General features: G+C 41.7%; 1 protein-coding gene across 1 annotated transcript; it reads left to right on the top strand.

The window, feature by feature from the left end:
- Nucleotides 1–24,036, top strand: aldh1a2 (aldehyde dehydrogenase 1 family, member A2). Its single transcript, XM_084360957.1, has 13 exons — nt 1–253; nt 8,786–8,890; nt 10,130–10,270; nt 10,731–10,860; nt 12,645–12,706; nt 13,421–13,549; nt 15,309–15,422; nt 19,389–19,491; nt 20,389–20,573; nt 20,698–20,862; nt 21,099–21,256; nt 22,842–22,916; nt 23,152–24,036. Exons 1-13 carry the CDS (start codon nt 137–139, stop codon nt 23,222–23,224), a joined length of 1,557 nt encoding a protein of 518 aa, XP_084217083.1. The 5' UTR covers nt 1–136; the 3' UTR covers nt 23,225–24,036.
- Nucleotides 24,037–27,595: the final 3,559 nt, after the last annotated feature.

Raw genomic sequence — 27,595 nt, forward strand, 5'->3', positions numbered from 1 at the left:
ACCCAGGAAGAAACCCAAAGTCCTAATCAGAAATCTGTTGAAAAAACCCCCGAGAGGCGCAGCAGGACGAGCAGACTACAGAGTGAGAGTGAGAGAGAGAGAGAGTGTGTGTGTGAGAGAGAGAGAGACGGCCGAGATGACTTCCAGTAAGATCGAGATCCCCGGAGAGGTGAAGAGCGACCCCGCTGCTCTCATGGCATCCCTCCAGCTGATGCCCTCACCGGTGCCCAACCCGGAGATCAAGTACACCAAGGTCTGTGTCCGCCCGAGCCGCTAACTCTGCGCGTAACGGCGCAGCGTCTTCCTCCTGGATGCGTGGCCGTGTGTTTTACTTAACCAAAACTTTTTCTCTTGAGCTGAACTTTTCTGTGTGAGTGTGTGTCTCATGTGTGTGTTTGTGGGCAGCTTTCAGTATCTGGTAACCCGTGTTGCTCTCACTGTTGGGCTGGAGCTGACAAACTCCTCCGAAGCAAAACTTGGTTTCTTCAGGGCTGATGTTAAAAAGCTGACACGTTATAAAGTCTCTGTGCGTCCACGTGCTCAGTGTAGCTCAGCATGAAGTGATCGATAACCTCCGAACAAGATCATTAACACTGAATATTTAAGAATTACAGCTGATTAGTTTTGTTTTTTCTTGGTTTCACTTAACTTGATTTAAAAAAGAAAAAAAACAAGAACAACAGAGGAGGGATGTCAGCCTACGTTTTCAAATTTCAGTCATTTCAAATATGTGATTATGTTGCAGACTAATAATTGATTTTGTGTATAATTAAGCCACTTTTAATTGCAATAACGTTACAACAGGCGCAATAACTTTAATTAATAAGGGCGTGTCAAAGTCTGAGCTTGTTTTATTTTTAGATACTCTAAAAAAAACGTGTTGTTTTTGCTTAAAGTCTTAAAAAAAATTTAAAAACTGGGCTCACAGAGAAATTTATTTACTGTGATTAGTGTTTTTAATTCACTTTGCACCTGGAGTGCAGCCTCTGTTAAGACACAGGCCAACATCCTCTCAGGTCACTGAATGGGATGCCAATTAATCAAATATATTTTCAATTAAAGTCGCCCATAAAAGAAGTAATTAAGTAGAAATACCAAACTGAAATATACCAAATCTTTCAGCTCCTCCACCATGATTAGAACGTCTCACTCCAGTGGCGTTTCTGTGCCATTCACTGAGTTGTGAACTTGTTAATATAATTAATGTTACATTGCTCACAGTGATTTTAGCGATCAGTGGCAAAGGCTGAGTTTGTGTATAAACAAAGCAGCCCAAATTCTTCCTGCCTCAGCAATCACAGCAGTTTACACTACACACAGGTTAGTCAAGTCCAAAGAATTGGCAGTAATTTAAATCGGTCTCATTATTGTCTGACAGCGAGTTGGTTTAGAGAAGAAATGTTTTAGCGTTTAAAGGGCAGATAATCATCCTGCAGTCAGAGAAATATGTGGGTGGAGAAAATGGTGAACTTAATTTGAGTCATGAAACAAATCATGCTGCAGATGAGACTAAGATTAATTTAAAAAAATAACATCTTGTGTGAAAGTCCTGTTTTCAGTGCGTTCTTCAACATTTTGTCGCTATATTATATAAATAGCAGCACACGTACTAAGTGAAGCAATAATTTATCAGTAAACCACATCCAGTCTATTTTCTGGGAAATTGTTTGATAACATCTCTGCAGTGTCTTGATATGTTTTTAACATATGCGCACACTGAAACAGTCCGAAGTGACTTTAAGTCTTAAGATCAGGTCCTTTGTAACGTCTCATTATCAGTCTGAGGATGTACCCCGCTGCAGTTCTGCTGCTACTGAACAAAACCTTGTCTTTTAGCTGCAGAACTAGTGTTTTTTTTTTATGATTGTGAGAGGAAAATGCCACGTCTCCTAGAGGACGCATTAACGATAGCGTGGTGGAAGTTCAATCAGTGCTTTAACTGCACCGTGTTCGCACAAACCTCGGCGTTTTGAGAGCAAAGGGCACTCTGCTGCTGCCGCTGCACAGAGGACGGTACGTGTTGTGTAGAGCTTTCCATTCCCTCGCAGTGCAGAGTGTTAGTTGAAGGGGTGGACACGACGGTGTACAGGAGGAAATTTAGGGAGCGACTTGGTGAATTAACCCCCAGGAATTTGGATCATCCAGTCCCTGTTGGTTTGGTGGACATAGGGGGCAGAAGGGCCCTGATTTATGGGAACCCCTGGCGTGGGCTGTCCTCACACCCTGTTCCTGTTCTCCACCCCACCGGCTGCAGGGGAACAACCAACACTGCTCACTGGCCTGTAGGGCGGGTGGATGGAGCTGCACAGAGTCTCCTCAGTGATATTAATCTTTTCTTTAATGTTAATCTTTTTCTAACTTTCATAGATATTCAAAAAAAATCTTCAGTCATCAAGTCACCATGACTTTTTTTTTTTTTTTTTTTTTTGCAATGCAAAGATTACATCTGAGCGACCCTGGAAACACAGATACCACTGATACAGTATTATTACTTAACAGGTTTGCTTCTGCAACAGGGAAGTATGTGACATAAAAGGCTTATTGCAATCAACGTTTGCCCCTTGTCCTCTTCACCGAGTCATGAACTCCTCACCGTCAAAGACACATTGATTGTATCAGTAAAGCTATCTTCCCTCTGAGATTAGAGTTCTGTTATTAGTCTATAAGCTGAATAAGTAGTTTTTTCACACAGCCTTCCTCTTGTAGCTGAAAGCACAAGGAGAAAAACTTTCTCTCCGTTCCCCCTACCCCCACGTTTCTATTGCTAGAAGGCTCCAACAGCTGGGTTACAAGACAGAAACAGTTTAAAGGTTGATAGGACCACGAAGGAAGCCATAAATAAGAGTGCCATGATAGCTATTTATTGATGTTTTCCACTTGTGGCAGGAGAGAGAACAGAGAGAGAGAGGCTAGGTTTTGTGAATAATTAAGGCACACAGAGAAAGTTTTCCTGCTCTTTTTCGGTGGGTGATACTTTTGGCCTTTGTGGTTTTTCACACCGTTCAGCGATAATGAGTTGTTAAAGCAGACACTTAGTGGGACAGATTTTACAGGAATTGAAGTAACTTTGCCGCTTTTGCTTTGAAGGAGCAGTCTGTAAAATGCTTTTATCGTGTGAAGTGAAAGGTGAGCACAATGAGCCTTTTGCAAACTCTTAAAGGTATAAGATCGCAGTAAGCCCTCTAATAAGACTGTGTATGCACGAAATCTGCATTTTTAAAGTGTATTTTGTGGTTTTTTTGTTGCCTAATAAGGCAGAAAATAGTCCCACAACTGTAAAGAACTAACCAGGACCAGGTTGAGGGATCAAACTCGCTGTGGCCTCGCTCACTGTCTGGGTTAAAGATCTCTTAATCTAATCAACAGTTGTAAATTTTCTTTGTTGCTTTGCTCATGGTGGCTTTAGTGCACTTTCACCGTAGGAACCTGTGCAGAACCTGCCTGCTGCAGACCCGCGTATTTGCAAAAGCCGTCCATGCAGAGACATCCACTCAGTTCGGATGAATAAGGGGCTCCATCAATCTGTCACTGATTGAGATAGCACAGATGGAGGCTTGGGGCTCCCCGATGCTAGGTGCTGTCCACCGGGGTGTAAATTATGACCCTGCCTCACTGTGTGGGTTAGTGGCCCTGCCTCGCCAGAGCCTGACCTGCAGTTCTGGAGTCTTTCACTTCAAAACCACCATCTTACTGTGATCAAGATCAAACAGAGCCAAAGTTAGGGGATACCGTGCACCTAAATGATTTATCACAACGAGCACAGCGAGAACTCTCTCCCCCTCCTTCTCTGGCCTTTTGCTTACACAATCTCCCTGTTCTGCACACACATGGCCACATACTCTCTAAAACACATCTCTTGGATTGTGACAGGGTAAGTGTGCACCGCCATTAATATGTCCGTTGGTGTGAAATGCCTACTTGTGCAGCGAGTGTAAATTACCATCTTAGCAGACACGTCAACATCATGTCCCCTGTCTCTTAATCACTGTTTAAGGAAGAGCAGTGACAGCGAGGTTACCCTGTTAACTTCCCATACCTTCAGTCCGCAGCCCCTCCTGACAAGGAACGTGTAAATCCTTACGGTGTCATTATGAAAAACACGGGGCTTCATAAATCTGTTGGAGTTGGAGCGGCCTGTTTCTCAGGACACAGCAGAGACACAAGTGCTTCTCCTCCATGTTTATTTGTCTGCAGAGAAGCGTCACGTTTCTTTAAAAAATTACTTCCTCCTCGTCCAGTGATCTCCCATGAGTAAAACTACTGTTCTTTAAACATTCGCTTGACCTGAGATTTAAAGAATGGTTAAGTACACAGGAAACCCATCAAACCTCAGATGTTCAAAGCAAAAAAAAAAAAAAGTGTCTAGGAGTGAGAGGAGAGGTCTTTTGTATTGTTGATTCATGAAAGTCCAACTGTGTAGCCTTTGTCTTTTGCTTTCTACAGTCTTCATCATTTCATTTCAAGATTTAAGAGTAACTTCTCATATATTATGTTCAGGGAATAATATTTATATCAAGTCTGAAAGATGATATATTTTTGTTTTCTGGCATTTTGCTCCTCTGAGATACTACAAAGTTTGGCGATTTAACTTAAAATATGCATTTACTGAATTAGAATGTGCCCACAAAGTTTGCATTCAGCTTTATAAAACAAAATCTAATATCCCATTTGTGGTTTTGAAGACACTGTTAAGAAATTAGGACAATACAAGCGTGAAAAAGTCTTTAATCTAAAACTGTCTGCAGCTCCAGTGACGTGCAACATCTGCTGTGGTTTGACTACTGCATTAAAAGAGTGAATCAACCGAAAAAAGGGAATAAGAAGTTGTTTGCAATTACAGCGGCATGTCAAAGTAGGGCTTCTCACATAACTTCTGAGTCAGACTGAACAACTCGAACCCCTTTGCCCACACACACCGACGAGACAAAGACGTTTGCCAGCCAGTGACAGCGAGGTCACCCTCGCCAAACCCAGGAGCGCAGGGTGGCATTGTCTGTGGGTGTGTGAGTGAAAAACAACGAAAGGCTCCGTGGTGTCAGACATGTGGAGAGGAGCAGGGGAAAAAAACACCAGCTGGTCTCCACTTTCACATGCTCTCTCTCTCCGCTCACTTGTAACAGCAGCAATTATAAGAGTTTTGAAACCCGTCCAGAACCAGAGAGGAAATAGAGGTCCTGTGATAGGGGAGGATATGAAACTTCCTGCGCAGACGAGTATCGCAGGTGCCCGGGTAGGATCCGTCTGGCTGAGGAATCTTGGCGTGTTGTGTATAAACACACACACATATGCATACAGGCCCACCCCCTCTTTAAAAAAAATAAAAAACCAGAACTTACATGTTCCTTCAGCCGTTACCATCCGAGCTGTGAGAAGAAGCAAAGAGCCAAACAGATGTTTTGTTAGCTGCAGAAAATATTTTTGGCTTAACTTGCTTCCTATTACAGCTTACTCCTAAAAAATGACTTATCACAAAAAATCACGCAAAGTTTTGTGAGCATCACAAACGGACGCTCACACCCTCGTATTTCACTTTTACTTCGAGTGTGTAAATCTTTCTGTAACGGATGATGGCGATTAAAACACCTGCATTTTAAATGAACACACGGGCACCGATTTGTAGCTGATTTGATGAACAAAACGATCTTGTCCATACATCCTGTCTCATCCCTTCACTGTCCCCATAGCGATCCTGTCTGCCTCTCTCTCTGTCTCTGGATGATGATTGACAGCTTTTGCAGAACAGCGTGGGGAGTTGCTAAATGTTTTGCAGCTGCCCTGTGGCCCATGCAGAAAGTCTTGACCTATATGCTTACTGCTTAGCTCTAATCCACATCAGGCATCCTCGTTACGTGTCAGGCGTCACATATCACAGCGCTCTCTGTCAGTTTGAATGTTTTGGTTTTGTGAATTAATGTTTAAAACTAAATCGTCTGAAAGTTAAAAAAGCAGAAAACTGTTTGTACAGAAAATGTTGTCTCTGGATACCAAAGTTAACTCTGAGTACTCACTGATTTTCAGCAAAAATCTAACAAGTTTATTTACCAGTGCCAATATTGATGACTTTAGTTACTGGTTACTTTACAGATTGCCTGCTGTATCAGTCATTTTTACATTTATTTATTTGATCCTTAATCTGATGAAAAAAAACACTGATTCAGATAATCAGAAAAATGCTTAATATCGACTCCTAATATACAACATATACATGTAGATATATGTGTAACTTTTACTTGTACTTTTGATACTCAAGTGCAGTTAATATCAGAAATTACAAGACTTTTACTCAATTACACTTCATAAGGCTGACTTTCATTCTTATCAAAGTAAGATTTTGACACAATATTTTCACTTTAACTCAAGTTTGACTTTTGGGTACTTCATACAACACTGATATTTACTCAAGCACTGTGCAAATATTGTACTTTTTACTCCACTACATTTGCCTGACAGCTTTAGTTACGAGTTACTGGTCAGATTACAATTTTTCGTACCCTTCCTGCCCAGTGAAACTCTGAATCTGGTGAGTTTTTAACGTTTCTGATAACCTTTAAATTCTCCTTCTTCTTTATCCAAATAACCTTTTTAAAAAACCTCTTGGATTGGCTGGAAAATACAGCTGAAAATCTGTGTTTCTGAGCTCGTGAAAAGTTGATTTCTAGAGATTTTGTGGTTCTTGTGACAAAAATATGATGATTTTATAGAATAAGATGCATTGCTGTAGATTAAACTACCAAACAGTACATAAAATGAGCTCAACCTTCAGCTCAAAAGCAACACACTTAAACTTTTCATATTTTAAGTACATTCAACTGATAGTTTTCTTTTACTTGAGTTAGGTTTGAATGCATGACTTCCACTTGCAGTGGTGTATTAGTGCAGTAATAGTACTTGTACTTCAGTAGATCTGAATACTTTCACCCCCTCTGTAGATTTTTATAAACATGAAACCATGATGTAAAGTGATAGCATCCACCCCGCAGGGAATGGGAAAGGAAAAACACTATTTATCATTTGAAAATGTGCACTTCATTCTTGTGTTCTTTGCGCCTCATCCAAATGATCCCAAAAAGCAATTTTAAGAAACCTTGAGAGTTGATTTACGCCTCAGTGCTGTCATCTTAATCAAGTCTGTGAATGGAACGAGACAAAAGTCCAACACCAGTCCGAGCTCAGAGAGAGGGCCGAGCCAAGCGGCGGCTGACAGTTGTCCTTTTCTGGCCGTGATTTAGGTGGCGGCTCGCTCCACTGTTCTCCAGCTCCATCCGTCCTCCTTTAGCAGCGTCTTGTGAGAGGGGGTTAACGCCATGCATAAAGCTACCCATGGTCTGCATTCTTGCTCGGACTGTTGAGGCTGTCAGGGGGCTCCTCTTGATTTAGGGTGCCCCACTTCAGTGGCCCCTATAAATTTAAAAACTAATTCAGTGCTCTACAGGACTTTCTGTTTTTGTAGCTGGCCCTCTGCTCCTTATCGTTACTGACAATTTTATGAAGTGCTCTTAATGAGCGTCAGATTAAAGGTGGCCCCTGAGAAGAAGAAGAAGAAGAAGCCACTCCGGCCTGTGTGTGCGTAAAGGTGCATGGGGGATGGGAGGAATGGCTCTTGTGGGATGGTACACGCAGATACTGAGCACCTTAAACGTCTGCATGTGAGTTATTCATACGCGGGGTCCACATTATGAGGCCGTGAGCCGTGGGAATGAAGAGGAGGAGGAGGAGGAGGAGGAGGGAGGAGGCAGGGTGATGTGTTTGCTCCAACAGTTTTCAGACTCCCTGGCATTTTATACCAGCCCCAAAGTAAACACGGCTAACAGTTTACAGCCAATTAAATAGTACTTAAAGGCGAGCGTTTATGGAGGTAAACATGTCGGGGAGTTCAGGGAGGATCGGGCCTGTGGGACACTTGAACCCGGCGCTCAGGTTTTGCGCTCGGTGCGTCTGAACTCCTCTAAAGTCGAAGGCCGGTAAGAGCACATGTATACACAGGGATAGATTTGTGCCAGCAGATGTTCTCCTTGCACTCTATCTATCAAGCAGACTGACAGCCATTAAAAACAGTGTGTGAGTAGTCTGCCTAATGGATCTAAACATGTCAGCGAGGAAGGAGCTGTTGCGTAAGATGGCCTATATTTGCGATTTCAAATCACACCTCGCGTTTTCTTTTGTTCCACTTGTCATCAGCTTATGAGGGGCTTCACATGATTCTCAGCTTTGTAAACATTTATCTTCCTTCTTTAGATGTCGAGTGTGTCCTGTTTCCCAGGCGGTTGTTTAACGGAAGACTCGCTTTAACGCATCACAGAAACCAAGCGCGGCACGTGTTTTATGATCTCGTAAACGAGCAGTGATGTTGTGAAACGTGTGTCTGTGAGTGTGGGGGTGGGTGGGTGGTTAGGTGGGTGGGTGTGGGTCTGGTGTCTGATAGGGATTTATCTGCCCCCCACCCCTTTGTCTGGATGGTGGAGCACTCCCCAGAGAGCAATGCTGGACAGGCAGGAATCTGTGTCCAGATTTCCAGAGATTCTCCCATATCCCTTACACAAGAGTCTGGGAGAGCTGCTCAGCCAACATGGTGCAATGAAATCATTGCTTCACATGATATAAATACTTAAAAAAAATAAAGAACTTAGTCAGTCTCTCTCACTTAAACTCAGCTACTTCAAATAAAGTCAGTTTGAGTAAGGTTTTAAGATTTTTCTGTGCATTTAATTCACGTTGCCTTCTTGATCCAGACCCATCGTTTCATCTTTCTGCTACAATACTAAACACTGCATTTTCCTCCCTGCAGATTTTCATTAACAATGAGTGGCAGGACTCTGTCAGCGGGAAGGTCTTTCCTGCCTGCAACCCGGCTACTGGAGAGCAGATCTGTGAGGTCCAGGAGGCAGACAAGGTAAATTCTCTACAGCAAAACATCTTCTGTCATGTCCTTTTCATTGAAAACAGGGTTATTTTACTCCAGATAGTATTAGTGCTGGGACAGTCGTTAGAAATACTCCACGTACAAGTTGTAGGAGTAAGAGTATAGAAGTATTTCTACAACACAATTTAAGTAAAAGTTCTCATCATGCAGAGAGGCCCTGTCAGTGTCAGTTACTTCATATTGATGCGTTTTATCTGATATCGCCATGTTAGTGTTGTTCCAAGACATCTTAGTTAATGTTGCTCCAGGACCATGATTGCACCTTTGTAAGAAGCGACAAAGACCACATGTGAAGCCATTGTGACTGAAAGAGTTTAGCAGCAGACTGTCTCCCAAAAGACTTGTTAACTCCCATTTTTTTCTGTTTTCTGTTGTTATTTGGTAAGGCAACTAAAATACTTAGGTTTAGGCAACAAACATACACGGTTAGGCTTTGGTAAAAATAGACTCTTTCACAACATTAAGTACGTGTTAGAAAGGATCACTTCTTCCGTGTGCGTATTTTTCTGGTGTTTGTCCCGTCTCGCAAAGCAATGACATTACAAAAATGTGATTGGTCAGTTGCAATCATGGTCCAGGACCAGCACCAATATGGCGATTTCAGATTACAGTATGCAAACAGAATTTAAAGCTCATCTTCACACATGGATTCAGACACGTACATCTCTAATGTGGGTCTGACAAGGTGTTTTTTTTTGCAGGGAAATAAAATACTGCATTACTTCTTCTCCCTCATTAAAAAATCCACATTATATGAACATGCAAAGTTTTCCTGCTGGACACAAGATGTCTTCTACTTCATTGCAAAGTCCATTCTCAGTGTTTGTGCACTGTAGGAAGTTTCCACAGCACACTTGTGTTTGCGATATTGAACCAGGATTGATTTCCAAACTATTTGTGATGTCACAAATCATGCCCCACCTCTTAAAATCAGATTTTCTGAAAAAATACACTTTGAGCAATGAATGTAAAGCATATAGACTGTTTGAGTAAATGTCCTTAATTCATTTCCACACCTGGAAAGCTGAACAGTAAAATTAGGTTTCAGTTTTTCTTCTCACTACAGCGTAACGTCTGGCTCTTAGCTCTTTATACACGTTCAAACTATTTGCGGTCATTCTTGCTCTTCCTTAGTTCAGCAATGTTGACAAATGCACCTGTCTACTGTCCCAGGTTGGATTATTACTATGTTTCCTTCTTGTGTCACAGGCTGATGTTGATAAAGCGGTGCAGGCGGCTCGTCTCGCCTTTTCTTTGGGCTCCGTATGGCGAAGGATGGACGCATCAGAGAGGGGTCGTCTGCTGGCCAAACTGGCTGACCTGGTGGAGCGAGACAGTGTCTATCTTGCAGTAAGAAAGCGCAATATTTGCGTTTCACCCCATCAGTTAATGTTATAATGTGTATATGTATAATAACAGTCCTCTTATACACTGGATTATTACCCTATTTGTTTAATTATTTATAACAGCGCTGTAGCTGCATTGAAACTGTAGCATAACCACTATTTCTTTGTCTGTTTATTTCATTTTATTCTTGTTTTTTTAGTTTGTTTTCCTGCTCATTGAAGCGTTTTTATGCCTCCTGTGAGGCACTTCGGGCCTCCTCTGTGTTTAAGAAATATAAATAAACTTACTTTGCCTTAAAGAGAACATATAACTGTAACTTAGGGGCTGTATTTGTGGTTTAGTGTTATCTTGGTGTCACATTTCACCCCTGGGAGAGTGTAAAGACTGGAACAGTATGGAATTATGTGAGGATCACAAGGTTATATCACATATTTCTCAAAACGTCTCCCCCGTCTCTCTTCAGACTATTGAGTCACTGAACAGTGGGAAGCCTTTCCTGCCCACCCTGTTTGTGGACCTCCAGGGAACCATAAGGACTCTGAGGTACTTCGCTGGATATGCAGACAAGATCCACGGCACTTCTATCCCAATGGGTACGATCCTTCTTCGATGACTTCAACAGAGTTTAAGTGAAATGGACAAAAGGCTGAAGGGGTTGCTGGAGGTTATTAGTAGAAGATTACTAGGATGAATCATGTGTGTGTCCAGATACATTTTGGAGATGGACACAGAGGTGTGTAGGTGTGAAGGTAAAATCACCGGGTTGTTATTAGATTGGTTGGATATAATACTTTGACCAATGTAACCGAGTGTCTTGGGTGCTCTCTTTTAGCTCTGTTTTGGTCCCTACCAACTCCTGAGGGAAATATCTGGATGTTTAGCTGGTAGATGTCCCACTATGTTCACCAGCTAGTCACTAATTCTGTCTTTTTTCGGGGATTTCTAGAGCCTTTTTTTCTGAAGTTTCCTGCTGTTTACCTTTTGAAACAACATGAGTGATAATGTGTGTGAAAACCAAAACAATGACCTGAAAGACACTAAAATGCTCAACTTTATACATCATCATTTGATCCTTTGTTATTATGGAGATATTAATCAACGCTGCTTCAAGAAATTTGGGGTATTAAGTTGGATGAAAATCTAAGGTTTTGTAGAAAAATGGAGGCTTTTACTCAGCAAAGTAAAGTATCAAACTGGCCATCAAACCCAACACTGATATTGTCCTGAGGAGGCTGCCATCGCTATTGAATTGGGAGGTGGAAAAAGGGGAACTCTGGCTGTCTGTTTCAACAGGAAGCACAAAAAAAGGAAATAGAATAAGAGAGAGCATGGGAAACCTGCTGATACCACTATAATGTCCCTCTTAAAGCTTCTCTTGTGCGCTGCTGCCAAACTAACCTCGGCGAGCATTTTCCCAGGGCTTTGGTTTGAGCTATATTGCTCTAGTAGACCTTCAGAGAACATAAACAAAGGTGTTCATGTAGCCTGTATGATGCAAGTTACCATTTTTGTTCACCTGTCGGGATGTAGTGCAGGACATCTAACGGCAGCCACCTCTCAGCATCTCTCCGCCTTGCACGTTATGCTGAGCTTATTGTGTTCGACTCTATCACAGACAGCGTGAAATGAATGGGGAGAGTCATTGTGTGGAGCACCTTTGGCTACGCAGTCCGGTATAGTTTACATTGCTTGTTCCAAATTGAAATATAAGTCATTTGCAGGCGTCACACTTTCAAACAAAGCTCGCAGATACTCGAGTTCCTCCCGAAAATCTCTTGTCTAATAGGTTTATAGTTTCGTTCTCCAAACAATAACAGTTTGGAAAGGCCCAACATCCACTGCCGAAATAAGGAACAAGTTTGATATATGAGAATCTTTACCGCAGTGTTGCGTCCATTGTTACACTGAAAATGATTATCTGGCTTGTCATCTCGCATTGATCATTCCAGTCCAAATGCAACATTAGGCAATGTTTCATCAGCTGACGACTGTTGTAACAAATTTAAACACACATTTCTCAATATCAATTGTTTTTGTGGGGAATGAACAAGCATGGCACACCCTCAGTAAGTACCTCCTTTTACTTAAGTAATGCAAGAAGAATGAGCAAACCTTTCCAGCATAACACCCATCTCTATGACCTAAAACTGTTACACACATGCCTGTGCTGTAGGAAATGTAATCTCTCACCAGGGTAAAGTCACCAGGAATGTTGCGTGTGGATTCGTTTACAAATTAACATGTTGAGTCAACAACAGCGGGGGTATCAGGTGGTGACATTTTTCATGTGTTTCAGGCTTTAAACTACTAAAGCTCAGAATGACTAACACTGGTTTCTCGTGTGTGTGTGTGTGTGTGTGTGTGTGTTCCTCCACAGATGGAGAGTATCTGACATTTACCAGATATGAGCCCATTGGAGTCTGTGGACAAATTATCCCTGTGAGTATTCCCCCTTCCTACAAGTGACATGCATGATGGATACAAATGGACACAAGAGCTTGAAAAGATAAGAGCGAGTTTAGAAGAGACGTCGTTGGTTGTTAGTCCGGCCTGTTTGTTGAATCACATTCTGCATTTTCCAGTAATTCCCTGACAGTCACTGTTTATTCGGGTAAATCCTGCTGGTAAGCCCCAAAAATAACGGTGCCAGCTAGCTTGAGTAATAGAGACTGAGACATGCGAGGCAGAAGAGTGAGCTGAGGGATTTCATAGAGTGGGTCTGAGGAAAGGAGAATGGTGAGAAAGGAGTAAAAGATCAAGGAGAAAGAGACACTGTTGATTGTGCAAGAGTGCAGAAAGCGTGTGGTTCTGCGTTGAGCCCCATGGGCTCCTGTGCAAAGCAGAAATAACACAGGCCTGTGTGTTGTACAGTGATATGGGTTTATTGCACATGTGTTGCAATTTCCCGGCTTTCTCAGAATACTGTGGGAAGAGAAAATACTGTACAAGTGCCGAGAACATTTTCTCACTTGACTATGTTTAGACAGAGTGAAAATGAGAGTAAGTGACTTAAGAGCGATGAGTTATTGAGCTTGACTTGTGACCACCCAGTGTGTCAGTCAGATGCATGATGTCTTTTTCCGGTGTGTGTGTGTGTGTGCGCGTGTGTGTTGTGTGTGTGTGTGTGTGTGTGTGTGTGTGTGTCACGCACAGTGGAACTTCCCTCTGATGATGACAGCATGGAAGCTGGGACCAGCGCTCGCATGTGGAAACACTGTTGTCCTCAAACCGGCCGAACAGACACCGCTCACCTGCCTCTACATAGCGGCTCTCGTCAAGGAGGTAATCGACAGTCACTCACTGCCAACCACAATGAGTTCACATGTTCAAAGTTAATGCTCCGGCATACTGAATCAGAATCACTTACAGGTTTGCCAAGAACACAAAGTTCACTGTGAATTTGGCAAACACTTTATTTGGATAGTCTAATGTTAGTGTAACCACAAGGTGACAAAAAGCAGATGTTTAACCGAGTGTCACTTGAATATCTGGTGCATCCTTTCAGAATCAGTCATAAAACAGTTAAAGCTAGAGTTAAAGGGCCAGTTCACCGAAATCACAACAAAACATTTTTCGTCAGTCACTCGTAGCGGTCTGTAACCCTGCAGATAGTTTTGATTTAATTAGCTACCTCAGTACAACAGAGGTCAATGTGGTGTTCAAAAATTCCACTTTAAAAAGTCAACACACTTCCCTATGAGCAGACTCTACGATGGCCTTGGAGGGCAAAACACAACAACAATTCACAAAACACAAATACATTTCAGAAACACAAACACAACAAAAAAGACTCTCATGGCCACCGTGGTTTTCACAATGACTGAGATGAAAAGATGTTAAGTTGAAACACATTTTAACACAGAATATTCAAGTGAACTGACTGTAATGAATCACTTTTATCAGCAACATTATGTAGAAATTGGCATTTGGGGCGATGTAACATACATGTTAGGTGGTGACTACAAACAAAACTCACTACATCTTAACAATGTTATGTGTTAAAACTTGTATGTTGAAATAAACATGTATGTAACGCTGCGATTCTACTTACTGAAGCTATATAGTGCAGAAACAAGTGACAGAGACATCATTCACTCTTTTACAAGACACTGTACCATCAACATGATTTTTGAAGCTGTTATTTTAAGCTAAAAAGTTACATAATGTTGCTTTAGCCAAATTCATTAGATTTTAGTCAACGTGTCTTCATACCCTAAAAAGACCGAACAGGCCACAGCAACATAAATGTTCCCTTGTGGTCACGTGGTCAACGTTGTGAAAAGGTTGCAGTTTGGTTAGGTCTAGGAAAAGATGCTGGTTTGAGTTAAATCAAACACTTTATATACTGAATTGTGGCCACCTCGTCACAGGCACATCATCACAGGAACCACTAACTGCTGTTAGGTAGTTAGCTCAGTTAGCCATGTAGCTAGTCGGTCCGGACTGGAAGCTAAGCATGATAACTTCAGTAGATACTGTATCTGTACAACATAACGTCAAAATTCTTACTTCCTCACAATCTGTTGATGATTGTAATTTATTTTCACATTTTTTTCAACTAAAATTCTTACATACTGCCCCTTTAGGTTCGGTACGTACATATAAGAGCACTGACACACAAAGCATAGACAAAACATAACAGAGCTTCACATATAGTGCAGCTTGTAAAACATAACATACAACTAATTCAAGTACATAGTAAGTGCAGTGCATGATATTGTAGCTACAGGGTCAAGGAGTGTGTACAATAGGGGCAAACACATGAGTGAGTTGAACAGGATAGGAACAATGCATCACAAGTTTATGTAGAGAAACCTAATCATGCTGTACAAATCTCAGTGTCCACATCCTCCCTGTCTTCTCTGACCTCGCCTCACTTTGGAGACTATCTGTCTGTTGCCTTCTTCTTTTTGATGTTCTCTGCGTTCTCTGCTGGTAGGGAGGTTGGGTTGGGTCCGGATTCCCCCACACCGCCTGTGGTTTTGCTTGGCTCTGCTGTCATCTCCGCTAAAGCTTGTTTCCTCTCATATTGTTTTGACAGGCCGGGTTTCCACCGGGAGTCGTCAATATTTTGCCAGGATTCGGGCCAACGGCAGGAGCTGCGATTGCTTCGCACATGGGCATAGACAAAGTGGCTTTCACGGGATCAACCGAGGTACTTTTCTCTAATAAAGTGGTTCAGATCAACAGCTGTCTAATGCTTGCTTTTGTCAGCAAGTGACACAGTGGCCAACATGTGCAGAGCATAAGAGCAGGCTGGGTAATTAGGGGACGTTGTGTGCCTGTATTGAAGTCTAAATGATAAACATCTTACTTCAGCTGCGTGCCCTGTCATTACTGCTCGTGACAGGACGGCTCTGATTTTATCTCACACACATGCACTATACAAACACATCTCTCCGAAACGCTGCCCCTCTTCTGTTTTCCTCTGCTGTATTAACTCACTTCCACAGCGTCTTTCATTGAGCTCACTATCAGGACACACACAGGATAAACCCTTGTAGCTTTGCAGGACAGGGAAGTAGTTAATGGCAAGCTCAATCATCAAGGACATACCATGTTAGGTGTTGAGCGCTCTGAGGTGTTACGGTCCACATGCATTCCAGGGAGCAGCCAGAGTGACAGCAGATTCCTTTTCTGCAGATCATTTATAAACATCTGTTATTTCTAGCTGCAAACGAACCCCTCTGGTAAAACCATTTACAGCAACCCTAATGTGGAATTTATGTTGTGATGGGACCAGTCTGTATTTCACATGTATCTGTGCTCCATGAGCCAGGTTTATGTAATGTCCAGATTAGCCTTGTGGTTTCTGGAGATGTCTGTTTTGACTCTGGTGGTGTGTTGGAGAATCAGCGTGCACGTTAGCCTGTTTACACCTGGTATTAACGTGGGTGATCCGATCGCAAGTGGACAGCTCAGTTCACACCTGGCTTTACAACGTGCCTCGAGTGACCACTTGTGATCGGATCTCACTACCTAGGACACAAGGACGAACAGAAACAATGCTTTTGTCACAAAAAAGACTTAATGTAAAACATTTGCAGAATTTAGGCCCAAATAATGAAGAATTCGTCATAGACAGTATTTCACAAAGTTTCTCCTGACTGTAACTGTCTTGTCTAATTATCAGATGTGATGAGAAAATCGATGTTTGTTTCATCTATTAGCTCACTCTCTGTATGACCCAAGAGGAAGATTTGTCCCAATCTGTGCCCTTTCACAGAAAATTGGATTCCAGTTCTGTAATTGTCACAGAAACCAGAAGTAGCTTGTATAGGAAATTGAAAACTACAGCTTTGACAAATCTGATGACCCACCTCCCTGATTTATAAAGAATGGTAATGGTTGGATTATCTGACAGTTTGAAAGAAGCCTCCCGTCTGTAGAGACCAAAGAGAAAAGAGAATGGGAATCAGTTTGGCATCCACAAATGACGCATCTGTCAAAACTCCCTCTCAGTGGAGATGCTTTCAAGCAACATGTTTTTAGAGCAATGCATCAAACAGCAGTGTGACATCATGGCCATCTTCCAAAGGCACTTCCTGTGAATCCCATTGGAAAAGGCTGGACAGTCACTGAGGTCACTTTTTTTTCCCAGAAACCAGCTGCTCCACAGGAGTTCAGAAACATCACACACCTACAAACCAACCTGGCCACCGTCTCGCGGCGCACTGTCACACCAATTTGGGATCATAAACAGCTTGAATTATGTTAGTTCAGGTGTATTAATATCATAATATCTGTCAATTTAACCCATTTAACAGGAAAATATTTGTATAGAAGAATCCATTTCATGTGGGAGACATTAGAGAATATTACATTTTTTTCTTGAGCTTTGTCCCACCTCTTGTAGGCAGAGGTATATGCTAAATGCTAAACCTTCTAACACAAACATCTTCTTTCTTTTATCATCACGCCATGATTGAACATTTCCTTTGTGAGTGGCCCTTTTTTTTTTTTTCTTTTTTTTTTTAACTAGTTTTCCTGTTGTTTCATGTGATCTGGAGTCAATTACTGAGAGAATGAGGCAGTGCTGTGAGAGACGGCTGATGCCCAGACAGTGAGTCACTGCACTGTAGTAGCAGGGGTTGGGGGGGAGACTGGTGACCACAGCATCTCCTCACAGGCTGGGAGGTGGTCGTGAAGCTACAGGTGGATTTCAGGACCACAACTCATCCTCGTACTGACTCACATGTGGCTGTGACTCCACACGGAGGAGTCTCGCAGCCCAGCGTGTTTCCTCTACCCTTGAATAAACACACGCTAGTCTCCCCCTTAGTCAGCCTCTTTGTGTTTCTGATCAAAGACAGACAAAACACATCAGAAACATGAAGCCGAGCCAAGTATTGTGTTGCTTTTATACAGCTTTGGTACTAGCCACAGCACAGGGTTGATTCTGTTCTACTCTTTTGTTTTCTACTATATCATAGTATAGCCACTTAAACAATAGAGAATATAGCGAGAGAATATGAGACTTTTCCATGTTGTAGGTGGGGGTTTTTGGAGGGTATTTTCCCACTTTATACCGTCAGTACTTTTGGAAAATGAAGCAGACAGTATGAGTAACAGGAAGATGAATGCTTGTTTTGGGTGTAGTGTTGTGAGGGAGGTTTGTGGGGTTTCTCAGGCTTGTTATCTTGTTGTTATCAAGAGTTAATGTAATATGTCGAAACATGGAAAAGATTTCTGTCGAAGCAGCTAACTCACTCCATTGTTGAGACTGTTGACCACATCATCACCATCACTGCCATTTTCTATCAGTCTTAAAGGAGCAGTTCGACATTTGAGGGAAGTAGGTGCATTTGCTTTCTTGTTGAGAGTTAGATGAGATAACTGTACATTAAATATGGTGTTAGGTGTTATCGATGACATTCAGCCCCTGAATGTGTCATCCCATCTGCCCCTTCAATTGTATTCACGCCACAACACCGCTGTTGTTCGAATCATCTGCCCCCTCAAGTGGTTGCCTGTTTGTACCACATATTCACACATTGCTGATGCTAGCTACAAACAAACAATGAAAAGGCTCATATGACAACTTTTTGGTTTCACGGGGGGTTGTGTGTGTAATCAGTGAGTTTGAGAAGTGAAGGTAGGTGGATTTCCTCCTGTTTCCAGTCTTTTCGCTAAGCTAAGCTAAGCTAACCTCCTGCTGGATCTCCTCATCTAACTCTCAGAAAGAAAGAAAATAAGCATCATTTCCAAAATGTCAAACTAATCCCTGAAAGAACAATATTAGCTGTTTTGCATGTTTTAGCCTATCTACTACAAATGATCCATACCTTGCATCATAGCTAACTAACACGTTTCCAAACCATTGGAGTTTATTTTGTCTTCTACTGCGAGGCATTTATTGGACATTGAAACTGCGAGGAATCAAAATACAGACTTAATCGGCCTTATTATGATAATAATGTCATAACATTGTCATGTAGCAAAAACAAATGCAGATTATGCAATATACACACGTTTTGAGTCTGCTAGTCTATTTTCATATCATAAGAAAACAAATGAAAGTCAGTGGCTGCCAGTAACGGCAGAGCAAAATCATTAAAGAATCTAAAACTTTATAGCAATTTAACTTATGCAAACATGCAGAAAGACTGGTATGGTCTCTTAAGAATGACCATATCAAGCAAAGCTGTCCTTCAATGTTTTATCTATTGGTTTTCCTTTTGTTATTTGATATTATCCCCCGTGATAAGGATTAAAGAGGAAACAGGGATGATAGAAAGATAAAGAAAAACCACAGCCGATCCCTTGTCATCGTCTTTATTGACACACCAGACCCGTTTCATACCAAACCCCCCTCCTGTCTCAGATAGTCGGATCACAGAACACCACCCACACACCTTGTGGTTACTTCTTCCTGCCCTTCATTAGACATCAGATTCCATAATCGGCTGATACATCTTTTTGTTTTCCTGTTGCCGTCTCCAGAAAACCTGTAATAGATATTCATTCTGTGTGTTTGGAGAACTCATGTTTCAGCTGCTCTACCGGTGCGCTCCCTGTTTGGAGCTAACCAACCTCTCTAAGCTATTTTAATGGCTTCGGCTGATTTACTGATCTGGCCTGCATCTCTCTGAGTAAACCCCTGATCTGTTTCCTCTGCTAGGTCGGCAAGCTGATCCAAGAAGCAGCTGGGAAGACTAACCTAAAGAGAGTGACGCTGGAGCTGGGAGGAAAAAACCCCAACATCATCTTTGCTGATGCTGATAGTAAGTTTTCAGCTAATGTTGTTGATTCAGTGCTTCATTTACCTGTCACCCTCACATGGTGGTCCGTCACTATCGTTGTTTTGTTAAGTTCCCATTCTCAGGACCTTCAGTCTGTGGATAAACACACATGGGGTGACAATCTTAACATGCTCAAAAGCTTTGTAGTGCTATGAAAACCTGTGGATGGATGGGTTTCATATAAATTCTAAGTGGCTCACCAAACTGGGGGTGGCGAGTCTTTCAAATGCTTTCAGCAGCCGTGAGAGGGGCTCCCCAGGCCCTGTAAATCAGGAGAATGGGCCCTGACTCCGTCGGCTGCTTCAGCCGAGACCCATAAATCACAGGGGTCCGTTAACCCTTTGTGCGCAACAGCAGGGTCCTGTCTCTCAGGTGTCAGGTATCAGATTTGCACAGGATAGCTCCAATAAATGTGTGGGCAAATTGTGTAACAATATACTCCACACATCACTGTTTTATTTGTTTTTGTTTTTGGGTGCAGATGAGATGATTCAATTCTTACTTTTTTCACTATCAAGCCGTATTTATAAGTTATTAATTAGACTCATGACTTAACCTAGAATGGCACTCTGTAGAGCACATACCTCCTCCAAGGCCCAATAGTCCCCTTCAAACTCTGTAGCACTGTGTCACTCTACATTTTACTGCTTAACCATAATTTAAACTCATCAGATTTTCAATTTGCACCAAATTGAAGTAATTTATAGATACAAGCCACCTGAATACCTGTTTTTTTTTTCATCAAGATCCATGCATTATCCCCTGAAAAATTAACATTAACATTGTTAATTAACAAGTTAACTTCAAGTTTTCGAAAAATCTGTTCTGTAGATTTTGTGCAATAGGCAAACTATTGACCAAATTGTCTTTTTTTCGTAGTGGATCTGGCTGTAGAACAGGCCCACCAGGGCGTGTTTTTCAACGCAGGCCAGTGCTGCACCGCAGGCTCTCGCATCTATGTGGAAGAGCCCATATATGATGAGTTTGTCCGGAGGAGCGTGGAGAGAGCCAAGAGGAGGATAGTCGGCAGCCCATTTGATCCCACTACTGAGCAGGGTCCGCAGGTGAGGTCAACACAGCAGAAGTTTCTCTTTTTATCGCTCGATGCATCTTCCACTCTCCCTACCTTTCTTTGATTGTCTTCTCGGCCCTGGGATCTGATGTAATGTGTGTTCTCCTCCCCCACAGATCAGTCGGGAGCAGCAGAATCGTGTGTTGGAGTTTATCCAGAGTGGCATCAGTGAAGGAGCCAAGCTGGAGTGCGGAGGCAAAGCTCTGGGCTTGAAAGGGTTCTTCATTGAGCCCACTGTTTTCTCTAATGTGAGGGATGACATGCGCATCGCCAGAGAGGAGGTACAATGCTAAAGAACGGGGATTTTGTTGGCTCCAGCACATCTAATGCATGTATACCTGTGAGAAAAACAGTTGTGGAGGAAGTGGTGTTCTTTACTCAAGTGAAAGTAGTGATACCACAATATAAAAACACTTTATTCAAGTCAATGTTCTGCATTTAAAACTGCTAGCACTAAAGTGTTTCAGACCTCTTAATATGACCAAGTAACCAACCTTTATGTTTGATCTCTTTACAGATTTTTGGCCCCGTCCAGCAGATCATGAAGTTCAAAACTATCGAGGAAGTGATAGAAAGAGCCAACAACTCAGATTATGGTCTTGTTGCGGCTGTTTTCACCAACAACATCAACAAAGCCATGACCGTGACCACAGCCATGCAGGCTGGCACTGTCTGGTAAGTTTCATCTGCTGTGTTTCTTTTAGCTGCAACAAGTAATATTTTTCATGTGGGAAGAATCAACCATCTCAGAAAGACTCTGGCATCCAGGAACTGTTAACTGGCTTCGTGCCACTTCACTATCATTACACAAGCCACAAAGAAATGTTTTCCTTCCTTTTTTTCACTTTTTTCCCTCAGCTCAGACATTCGAGATGTAAATATATCAAGAGCAACGTGTCAGTGCGAGACAACAATGCAAAACTGAGCATGTAAATGTAAATCGACACCCTCATTTTATAATTATATATAAATGAGTACATGAGTAAAGTATAAATGAAACGGTCATAAAACATAACCTCTTGATTTCACCTGAAATTGTGTTTCTTTTGTAATTACCTGCAGATGGCTGTAAGTACTGTAGGAGTAGACGTATAGCTAACATGCAGCATCTGCCAAGAATTTTTCACCACATGTCATACTTGACTGCAATCCTCTGCCAGCTGAGGAAACATTTTTCTACTTCGTCCGTCATTCTTACTGCTGATCATTCACCATCCTACTTATCTTCATCTGTTGAGGATTTTGTTTGGTACTTTGAGACGTTTCTGACCATCTTCTCTTCCTCAACAAATATGGCCTATTTCCAACAATATCACCCCAAATAACACAACAGCAGTGTTCATACACTATTGGTTTTGTAAGGGTTAAAAAATAAGATAAAACATCTGCTGCTGGTGGTAACTGCTGGTGATATGTGAAATCAGCAAACTTTTTTATTTCTGTTGTCATTTTCTTGTAAGCTGTAACGTTTCAAGAAATATACGTAACTCGCTTGTCTGACGATATTGCTAGCATCTTCACAACAGCAATAAACTCGGACTTACAGCCAGTTTTGGGTAAACTCTCCAACATGTCTCCAACAATGCGAAAAGGATCAAACATGCATTTTAGAGGAATTAAATGTAAACACTTTGAAATAACATCAGGAAAAAAAGACAAATTGTATGACAGCTAGTGCGCGATGCAGGGGTTTTCTACCTGGAAGTTATTGTAAACAAACATTGTTGTTGGTTCTATTCAAAGTCAGATCTCTCTCTTCCATCTCTTAATATCTGCTCGCCACAGTTCCTCAGTTTGAATCTTGTCGCTCTGTGTTAAGGGTTACTGTATAAAAATGCCTCACATAACACAGAATCCTCCCCCGTCCTTCTTATTATCTTCTCAGTCAGAGTTTTGTCCAGCTGAAAACTCTTTGTCTTCAGGCTGCACCAATCCCAAAGTTTTCCCATTTCCACTCTACCTCAACTTCAGTCTCCTTTGCATCCGTTCAGTCTTTCCCACCCAAAGCGCCCACAGTTGGTGAATTCACAAATATACAACCTGACAACTCTCAGCTGTGTTTGTTATATAACGATGGAATTATGTTGTTAAACCCAGATGGTTTCCAAAACAGCAATGACAATGACATTACATTTTAACATCAGTCTCACTGCATGCAGCTGTAACACTACTGCTTTGGACAAAGTTATGCACCATTTTATAACAGCAAACCACATGAGTCAAACACACAAGAGTGATCAATGTTTTGTGTATTTCCCAGGATAAACTGCTTCAACGCTCTGAGCACACAGTGTCCATTTGGAGGATATAAGATGTCTGGCAATGGACGTGAATTGTGAGTATGACTTGGTTTCCTGCCCGCTAAATATTACTAATACTGACTCTGTGTTTTGAGAAGCTACTTTCAAAAATTGCTTAACATCACATAAATCTTCATCTAAGAGGATATTGCAATGTTTCTACATCAGGAGCCTCCAGCAGTGTATACACTATATTTCAAAGCTGCTGAGGGGATGATAGTTTAGATAAAACGAGCAGCATTGTGACTATTTCCTGTTGTCTCTTTTCAGGGGAGAAAGCGGCTTAAAGGAGTACTCAGAAGTGAAGACCATCACGATGAAGATGGTCGCCAAGAACTCTTAAGGCAGCCACACTTTTTTGGGAGGAGGTAGCGTCTTCCTCGTCACTGACACTGCTTCCTGTCGGTCCGTCCACGGTGGCAAACCACATTACCATCAAAACCAGTTACCTCCACGGTAACTACAGGCTGTGACCACTCGTCAACTCCGCATCGCTCACCACGGACACGCCAATCTCCACCCGCCTTGAGTTTGTGGACTGTCTCTAGTCTAACTGACAACCACTGAACTACCCCCATAATATATACCTCCTCCACTAACTACACTTAAGCACTCACAGAGACGATGGGGGAGGCTGCAAACCCAAATAACAACCCCCCTCCCAGCCGATAAACCCTGATCTTCACCCCCACAGTTGCTGGATGCTCAGAGACTCAGTCGCCGCACTTGCAATCAACCCTTTACTAGCAACTTGTCACGTGTTGGGAGGCAGTTTTTTCTTTGTACTGTGCGGTATGATCGTCAAAAACCTCATGTGTCATTGTCTTGGTAGAATTTACGCAAGCATGTCAGCTCATTCAAGACCACTGGTGTCGTCAGCCTCAGATATGAATGGATGAAACGTTAATTCACAGTTAAAATTGATTTCTAATTGTCTTTGTTTATATTTTAGCTTGTATGACTTAACACTGTATGTCGACCTTTGACTGATGTAAACGTGAAGATTTTAACCTCTTAAAAGCATTTTACTCTCACCTGCTAAAAGAGGAGTAGATGTATTTTAAACATTATGTAACTGATTTTCATTGATGTCCATCTATGTTTATGTTTATACAATCATATGCTATGAAATTATAAAATGACCATAGTTTTTTTTCAGTAAAGACTTTTTTTTACTGAAAAACATGTTTTTTCCTGCGTGTTCACTCTGTTATTCTCCATCTGCTCGAGAGGTCACACATTTCACAGTTTAATTCAGGACTGAGATCTTATGTGCACATGCTGCATTAATCAGTCAGGAGATAAAAACAGTACTGCTGCTGAACCACACAGACCCGGGTCAGAACACATCAAGTATGTCTTTAGTTGTAACTGAAAATCTTGTATTGATGCATCTCAATAGGAAGCAAACTGGCCCAAAGAGATGATGTCATTGAACTATGTGTGCAACACTTCTTTAATTACTGAACATGGTAATGAAAATCATATTTAAATAGAAAAGTAGTTATAAATTCAGATTTTTCCGGTTGGGTTTAAGGGCTCCTTAGTGCTGTCAGCTCCATCGACTGAGCCGCCTTTTTTAGGGATGATATTTTGAAAACGTGGTGGAAATAAAATGATCACTCACTTAGCTCAACCCTTTCACCAGAATAATGTTGGCAATGTGCATTTCTGCAAACCACAGATATGTTAAAGGTGCAATATGTAAGAAGTGATCACCAATCAAATTCATACTCCAAACAAATAGGGGTTAGTATACCACCAGAGCAACTGCTAACTGCTGCTAAATGTAGCTGCTCTTAGCTTGTTGGCTCAGTTAGCTGTGTAGCTAGCAGTTCAGACTGGAAGCCCGAGGACCAGGGGAGTATTGGTGTTTACACCGCTTGCACCGAAGCTATCTACTTGGACTGGCACGGTGAGCTGGTTAGCATGCTAACATCAATAGATATCTCTGAGACACAATACATTATGTCAAAACTGCCGTTTATCCACATTCTGTTTATAATTTATAGTTAACTTCTCTATGTCTAAATCATCACCATCATCTAAAATTCCTACATATCGCCATTAGACTCAGAAACCACTTGGTTAGGGTTAGGAAAAGTACATGTTCTGGTTTAGCTGGTTCTGTCACAAAAAAATACAGCTGGAAAATGTTCCTACATTTTGTTATAAGTGTCCAATGGTTTCACTCTTACAAATGTTGGAATGCCATCTGCCCATGAACACTGGTCTCTGGCTTCACAGCCATCTCACCAGTTGTCACACCACCAGCATCCCCTGCACCTCCTGACATGAAAGTCAGCTCATATTGCCCACATGCAATGTGAACATGACAGGACACACAGTGTAGATATCATACAAACTGAATGCATGTACAATACGAAAAGTTGTGAAGAGCAACAAACAATCTAATCTAATGAGGAAATCCACAAGAAACAAATTCAACGCCATGCAGCATACAAGATACTTTCATAAGCATGGGTTTCCTTAACATAGTTTGGTTGGTTCTTCAGTATGTAGCAGACAGGTCATTAGAACGACTGACGTGTTGCGGAGGGTCAGGACCAGCAGAGGCGAGGGGGTGGGCCGAGCAACTTCCAAGGCCAGAAGTTACTTAATAACAACTTCTAACATTTACTCACATGGCCTAAAGCCTGGTTACTTAACTGCACAGGTGTCTTTATGTAAATTTAGCCATTGTTAGATCCACTGAGTAAACAAATACTGTAAAATAATGTGCAGCGAAGAGAACAGGTAACATGAACATTGAGTGCAACATTTGAATTGTTTAAATTACAAACAGATTACATCGGTTTAAAGGCAAATAATCACTTCTCATCTATATGTTGTTAAAAAAAGATCATTCAGGATCATTCATAAGGCTCCTCCACATGACTGTTCGCTTACATTATGATTCACTCCTGAACAAACAGGACACACGGTTAAATTCATCGAATCCCATCTTTGATATATTATAAGAGAGAGGTGAGCATCTTTGGTATATTAAAAGAGAGAGGTGAGGACTTAATATATGTGCCCGTTGAGAGGGGCTAAAACAACAGGAACATGAGGTGAACAGATGTAAAGACGTTGCACTGGAGCCTTTCTTTGGCAATCAGCTGTTGAATTATCAGGGTACATTTTCCCACAATTCCCTTCCCAGTTGGTATCTGCAGCCTTTCCACCGAGAAGATGAAAAACTGATCTCCTTATTGCTGCACTCTGTTAACACAACAGGGAATGTCAGTGCAGACTACGAACACGCACTCTCAAGTTAGAAGTGCAGCCATGAACCTTTATGTTACTTCAAGCAAGAGAACTAGCAAGGCTGCGCTTGGTCTCAAATGTAAAATGTAATATTGAAATCTAGTTGCACATACATTTTTTGGCATATTTATTCAAATATATGAAATTACCAGGTTTTTTTCTAATTTATTCTAATTTACTTTAAAGGTGCAATATGCAATATTTTAGTTGAAAACAATCAAATAAAATTACCAGCAAAATTCAAATAAATTAAATGTGTTGTGTTGCAGAGAAATCTACTGAAGTTAGCATGCTAACCAGCTAGCCACAGCCTGTCCAGCTCCCGGTCAAGGCCGCTAGCTGCACGGCTAACTGAGCCAACTAGATAATGCCCGCTACAGCTAGCACCAGTTAGCAGTTACTCTGGTCATATGCCACCCCCTACTTCTTTTATTCTTACATATTGCACCTTTAACTCTTCTGCTCCTTTAACACCTCACTGGATGTACTGTAACAGCTAAAGTAACGGTGCTATTAAATTCGTTCACAACTCATTTATCTAAACATGTCACTGACACTGCAACATCACACCTTGGAGATGATCATTGAAAAATTAGGAAAAAGACAAATTCAGATTATCATGTCTTATTAGTGAGACCTACTGGGTAAATGCTTCAGTACGGAGTGGAAAAGTGCTTTTGTAATCTTTAAAATAATCAAAGTTTGAAAAAACAAAAAATGATCCAGTTAGGTCCACTTCTCCGTAGTGAGAACCCTTTAGAAAGCCTTATTTTCTTAGTGTGTACGAGCATAACCCCGCAGTTAAGGACATGGGCTCGGAAACAGACCACACACTGACAGGGACATTCACCCTTTGTCCAGATGGACCCTTATCCTTCAAAAGCCATGTTTATAGCTTCAGTTAATATTCCAGCAAGATAGCGCTGCTGTTCCTATCATCTGTTTTTTCATTACATTTTCTCACATGAGTGAACGGACCAAACATGAATGTCACTCTGTGTCTGGGTGATAATGTGTGATGCTGTCTGGTCTTCTTCATTTGTCACTAACTGTTTTTTTTATTCTTGCTTTGCTTTTAGAGACATTTTACAGGCATGTTTCACAGTGGAGAGCTGTGTGTGTGTGTGTGTGTGTGTGTGTGTGTGTGTGTGTGTGTGTGTGTGTGTGTGTGTGTGTGTGTGTGTGTGTGTTCGTGTGAGCTTGCAGGAGAGGTCTGATTCTTTTCACCGAAATGTTGTGCAAGCATCTTTTTACATGCTTCTCATTCCAGTGTAGTGTGAGTCAGGACTCACTATGTGAACAGTGAGACTCCTCCACACAGTGATGCTTTGACGACCTTGTGTCTGCATGAGAGTGAAGATGACTAGACTGTTTAACATTACAGAAAATGACAGTTTTCTAAATCTGTCAGTCTGTGCAAATCCAATGTAAAGGATGAGGTTAA

The sequence above is a fragment of the Pagrus pagrus genome, assembly GCF_965226575.1.
Source record: "Pagrus pagrus genome assembly, chromosome: 1".
Classification (NCBI taxonomy): Eukaryota; Metazoa; Chordata; class Actinopteri; order Spariformes; family Sparidae; genus Pagrus; species Pagrus pagrus.